Here is a 5,953-nt window from a genome sequence, read left to right on the forward strand (position 1 = left end):
AGCTCACTTTTTAGCCTTACTATACTCATGACGTTTTAATCTTATATATACTATCGCACGTTTTTGCTCACTACATTTTTATGCATCCTTACCTATACATTATGACATTTTTTTGCTCCTTACTATACTATGACGTTTTTTTCACATTCTTGCCCTTACTATAACTATTGACGTCTATTATGACGTGTAGTTTGACATAAGCAATATTTTTACTTCATATTACAGTATATATATAACATATATTTACAAAAACAAAACCACAGATAAGGAGCTTTACTACTTTCTCCAACTCCACATCCTGAGATTTTTTAAAGAGATTTACTGTTCAACACTTGTAGTTTTCCAGGACACAACGACGCTTTGACTCACGATGACCATGCACTTGAGTCCGATCATCAACGTTCACACAAGCTTCCTTAGAGGACACTTTTTCACATTTTTTTGCCCTTACTATACATGCTTTTTATCACTTACTTATACTATGACGTTTTATGCCATTTACTATCACTATGACGTTTTTTCACATTTTTTTTCCTTACTATACTATGACGTTTTTTTCACATTTTATGCCTTACTTACTATGACCGTTTTATGCCTTACTATACTATGACGTTTTTCACATTTTTTTTGCCTATACCTATTACTATGACGTTTTTTCAACATTTTTGCAACTTACATACTATGACATTTTTTCACATTTTTTTTGCCTTCTACTATACAATGATGACAGTTCTTTTTCACATTTTCATAGGCCTTATACTATACGATGATTTTTTCACATTTTATGCCTTACTATACTATACGTTTTGTTGCCTTACTAGCTATGACGTTTTTTACATTTTTTGCCTTACTATTACCTATGACGTTTTTATTGCCTTACTATACTATGACTTTTTTTCACTTTTTTTTGCACGCTTTACTATTACTATGATGTTTTTTCACATATCTTATTTGCCTTACTTTTATACTATGTGAATTTTTCATGCTCTTACTATACTATGACGTTTTATGCCCCTTACTATTACTCATGACGGATTTTTTCACATTTTTTGGCCCTTACTATTACGTATGACGGTTTTTTCACATTTTTATTGCCTTACCATACTATGACATCTTTTTCACACTTTTTTTGGCCGTACTATTCTACTATAACTTTTTTTCACAGCTTATTTATGCCCTTTACGTATACGATGCACATTTTTCACTTTTATTTGCCTTACTAAACGGATGACTTTTTTCATATTTTATCGCTTCCTTACTAACTTATGACGTTGTTTTCACATTTTTTTGCCCTTACTATACTATGACGTTTTTTTCACATTTTTTCCTTACTCATTACTATGACGTTTTATGCCTGACTTACTATGAGTTTTTTCACATTTTTTTGCCTTTACTATACGGTATGACGTTTTTGCCTTACTATTACTATGACTTTTTTTTCACTTTTTTTTGCCTTACTTATACTATGACGTATTTTTCACATTTTTTTGCCTTACTATACTATGACTGTTTATGCCTTACTATTTACTATGACGTTTTTTCACCATTTTTTTGCCTTACTATACTATGACGTTTTATGCCTTTACTTATACTATGACGTTTTTCACATTTTTTTGCCTTCTATACTATGACGTTTTATGCCCTTACGTATACTATCGACGTTTTATGCCTTACCTCTTATTACTAATGACGTTTTTTCACATTTTTTGCCTTACTATACTATGACGTTTTTTCACATTTTTTTGCCTTACTATACTATGACGTTTTTTCACATTTTTATGCCTTACTATACTATGACGTTTTATGCCTTACTATACTATGACGTTTTTTCACATTTTTATGCCTTACTATACTATGACATTTTTTTGCCTTACTATACTATGACGTTTTTTCACATTTTTATGCCTTACTATACTATGACGTTATTATGACTGTATTTGCATACATGATTTTACTTCATATGTACAGTATATATATTAACATATATTAAAAACAAACACAGATAAGGAGCTTTACTACTTTCTCACTCCACATCCTGAGATTTTTTTAAAGAGATTTACTTTTCAAACTTGTAGTTTTCAGACACAACGACGCTGACTCACATGACATCACTTGAGTCGATCAATCACACGTCACACAGCTTCCTCTGGAGACACTTAAGCTTTATACAACTTGTCACATATGCAGAATTACTACATGAGACCTGCACAGGAGGAGGACTGTGGATTTTGTCTCATTCACTTAGTCTGGACTTGGATTATGATGGTTTCTCAGGAATGATTACATTCAAAAACTCATTTTAATGTACATATGGTCATGGGAGCATTGTTTTAAGGCAGACTTTCTAAAAAATGTGCACCGATACTTCAAATCAACCAAAGCATGATTATCTTCTTTGTGCATCTCTTCGCAGCCTTCGCCAGCCTGCCTGGTCTCATGGAGCACCTGTCGGAGAACTACAAGTACTGGAAGAGCTTGGACGAGATGAAGTGTAAGAGCCTGCGCCCGCCTCCTCCTTCTTGACCAAGTCCTCGTCACCTCCTCTCCATCCATTGCTCCGAGCTGGGTGGGACGCTGAACGCAGCCCTGCGGTGGAACAGTTAGTCTCATCAGCTGTGACTCTCTACCCCCCCACCCCCACCCCGAGGACTCTGAGACGCTGAACACTGAGACGCTGTTTCCATCTCAAATCACAGCCTCTTTTCTTGTGTGCTTCTAGCTGGAGGAGGTGTTCTGCCAGTGGAGAACAGGTTGTCATTTGAGGGCCCCCCTCCCCCACCGTCGATACTCAGTTGTATTCCTAACAGAACCTCTGTGAAACTGTGTGGGCCTCACGGCTCGCCTGACAATCTGTACCATACAGTGTAACACACCAGAAACCTGCACTTTAGCTGATCAGGACACTTTCATTCTGAGCTCCCTCTTGCTTTAGTTGCTTCTCACAGTCTTTTCTTATCAGCTGTTGCATTCACTCTTCTGTCGATTGCTGTAAAAGAAACACGGTGAATAAGTTGGCGACCAAATCTAGAGGTACTGACTGAAAATAAGGACCTACAGAGGATCTGTTCATGCGTGTCGCTGAATGTGTGTGTTCATTTTCAAATTGCCAACATGTGAAGGTGCTCAGCTGGAATTATTAACTCTGATGAGCTGTGGTATGAGACACACTTTGACTTGTGTCTGGGACCAGATTCTTAACCAATCAGAGGTCCCTGTTCACCTGCAACTTGTTGCAAGTATTTAATAACCGGAGTAAACCAGCCAGCACACAGGTTTTCCTAAATGTCCAGCTCCATATGCAGAGAGGGAGTCAGAGAAGGGCTGTTTCTGTGATCAGTGCTGGATTTAAAAATTCATGTAGCTGCGTAACAAACATCTGCCGTTGTAGTCATTTCCTCTACGTTGTGGTGAAAGCAGCCGGTGGAGATCTTTGTCAAACCTTGAGGTCGGAACAGAGCTGCGTTGTATCAGGGCTGTTTTAAGTCGGAGTTATCAGATGTTACATTCATAGCTCTGCGACACAAACTGTAGACGTTTGCACCCAAGAAAGAAACAAATCTGACATGTGAGTATTTGAACAATATAGATATAAAAGCCTTCTGACTGTTGTATGGTGCACAAACCTCTAAAGTCTTTACGTACTTGTATATCTGAGGCAGAAATGGGCTTCACAGCGGCTGGACAGATGTGTGAAGGAGCAGAGGATCCATGTTTGGATCCAGCTGCTGCAGCTTTCACGTGGCTTGTGTTAAACTGACTTTACTGTATTTCCAATCCTTTACCTTTTTTTGATTGGAGGTGTCAGAGGAACATCAGATCAGGAGATTTCTATGCTGTGTCTGCCCTCTGGTGGCTGAATGGGGGCGTTGCAGAAGTTGTGCATTAACAAAAATGCATCCACAGGAAATTAGTTATTACCCCACTGGGAATGGTAATAAAAAAAGACAATGATTAATCAAAGTCAGCATTTATAAAACAAACTATCACCTTTAATATCTGAGGCTGAACCAGGCACCAGTATTATGACACTTTTAGACATTTAATTACTTCCTGTATTTTTCAGAGCACTTTTGTTTTAATGTTGAGGTGTAACAGTATTGAAAAGCACTACTGCCACAGAGAACCACAGAGTGAAATCATTTTATAAATGAAAGAAAACTGGATTTGCAGATATTCCAAAACCTGCCCGAGCTTGCTTGGTGAAATTTCATTACTATCCATTTACCAGTTGTTGTCCCCTGAGGCTCCATCTGAATGATAGGACACGTTGCTGCGTCTGTGTACAGTATGTGTGTGTGTGTTAATCCAGGAAACGCACATTACAGTATTAACCAAAGGCACAGAGAGCTCTTTACAGGTGCCTTATTCTTTGGTCATCTTTACAGAAACAAGTTTTTTTTTTTTTTTGGTTGAAATAGTTCCTGCTCTAAAGAGAGAAAAAAAATGAAGAAAAAGCCATAAATGTTTTAGATATTTAAGAATAAAATCTGCGCTATGGTCCGTGCTACAGTTTTGGGTTGAGTCAGTGATCACAGTTCATGACGGTCCGGACGTTTCACCGTTTCTTTTTGTACGACGGAGGTTTTTAAAGACGTGGACTGAATCGGGTGCAGTTGGCTCAAATGTGAATTTCATAATTGTTTTGTCAGCTACTGGTTTCAGTTCACTTCAAAGACACAGAACTGGTCACATCCACGTTCAATGTATTCACTCTGACGTAGTTATTTTATTGATGATGATCAAGGTCTTAATCAATGCCTTAATCCTGTCTCACTGTTTTAGGTCTGCTATTGTTGCAATACACTGTAAAAACTACCTAATGTAACTGCTGTTCTTGTAAATACTCAGCCTATATATCTTTTTGTTTTTTTTTTTTGCTTTGCATTTCACAAAATGTGCGTGTGTAACTTTTTTTGTTTTGGCTGTTTCATGATTTCCAAAATCTCTAAAAACAAAAAGGTTTTAATATTTTCCAGTGGCTCCACCTCTGAATGTTTCACGACTGCTATCACTGATCATCAGATGATATTTTTGCAAAGATTTCTATTCTACAGAGACAATATAAATATTTCCTGCCTTTTCTGTGAGCAGCAGCAGTGACTGGAATGTGATGATGCGAATTAGATCAGATGACAGCCAGTCGCTCAATGCCTCGCTCCGAGTGCGCTGAGGCAGAACCGGATTGTATAACTGCTTGTTATGTAATGATAAGCCTTCATCACTTACAGTGATTTCTACTTCCTCTCCCTCATCTCTTGACACTGATGGCCGTGGCTGCGACAACGTGCCAATTCTGTGTTTTGTATCATTCCTATAAACCAAACAATAATTAGAAAGTGATGATATATATGGTACAAATTATTTTTCAAAGAAGGAAAAAAAAAAATCATTATCGGCCATGAGAAGTGTAATGTGTTGTTTTGAAAGATTTTACTGCCTCATGCAAAGTAGTGACAGGAGCTTTCTGTCAGTCACTTAAAGTCGACCATGTTTGTTTGAAAAATGTCATGTATTTTATGCTCTCTGGATGATGATGTCTTATTTTGATGTTCCCTGTCAAACACAAAAATGTATTGTGAGAGACAATTAAAGAATTCTTTGAAAATGAACTTGTTCTGTGAATGGCAGCCGCGAGTTCACAGGAATATTTTGACACCGTTGGAAATGTGCTTAATGTCTTCATCTTGCCAAGAGTTACAATGAGAAAATTGTTACTGCTCTCATGTCTGTCCAAAAACATACATATAATGCACAAGAGAGACGGTTCCTTCAAGTGCTGGTTGGCATTAAGGCTACACATGAAATATGGTCACAATCTACCCTTCCTGACTTACAGTGTTGAATAATAGCCAGAATTGTTTTTAGAGAACATTATGGTGTTGAATTGTAAAAAATGACAAAATGCCTTACTATGCTATGACATTTTTTCCAATTTTTATGCCTTACTATACTA

General features: G+C 37.2%; 1 protein-coding gene across 2 annotated transcripts in view; it reads left to right on the forward strand.

Annotated features, from left to right (window-relative positions):
* The window catches only part of pde8b (phosphodiesterase 8B), a 42,714-nt gene extending 39,909 nt beyond the window's left edge, over positions 1-2,805 (forward strand). For both annotated transcript variants that reach the window (XM_022769483.1, XM_022769484.1), the window contains one exon: positions 2,414-2,805. In XM_022769483.1, coding sequence (XP_022625204.1) covers positions 2,414-2,523 — 110 coding nt within the window. In that variant the 3' untranslated portion in view covers positions 2,524-2,805. The remainder of the gene's footprint in view (positions 1-2,413) is intronic.
* The last annotated feature ends 3,148 nt before the right edge of the window (positions 2,806-5,953 follow it).

The sequence above is a fragment of the Seriola dumerili genome, unplaced genomic scaffold (genome assembly GCF_002260705.1).
Source record: "Seriola dumerili isolate Sdu_G_001 unplaced genomic scaffold, Sdu_1.0 BDQW01003014.1, whole genome shotgun sequence".
In the NCBI taxonomy this organism is placed as follows: Eukaryota; Metazoa; Chordata; class Actinopteri; order Carangiformes; family Carangidae; genus Seriola; species Seriola dumerili.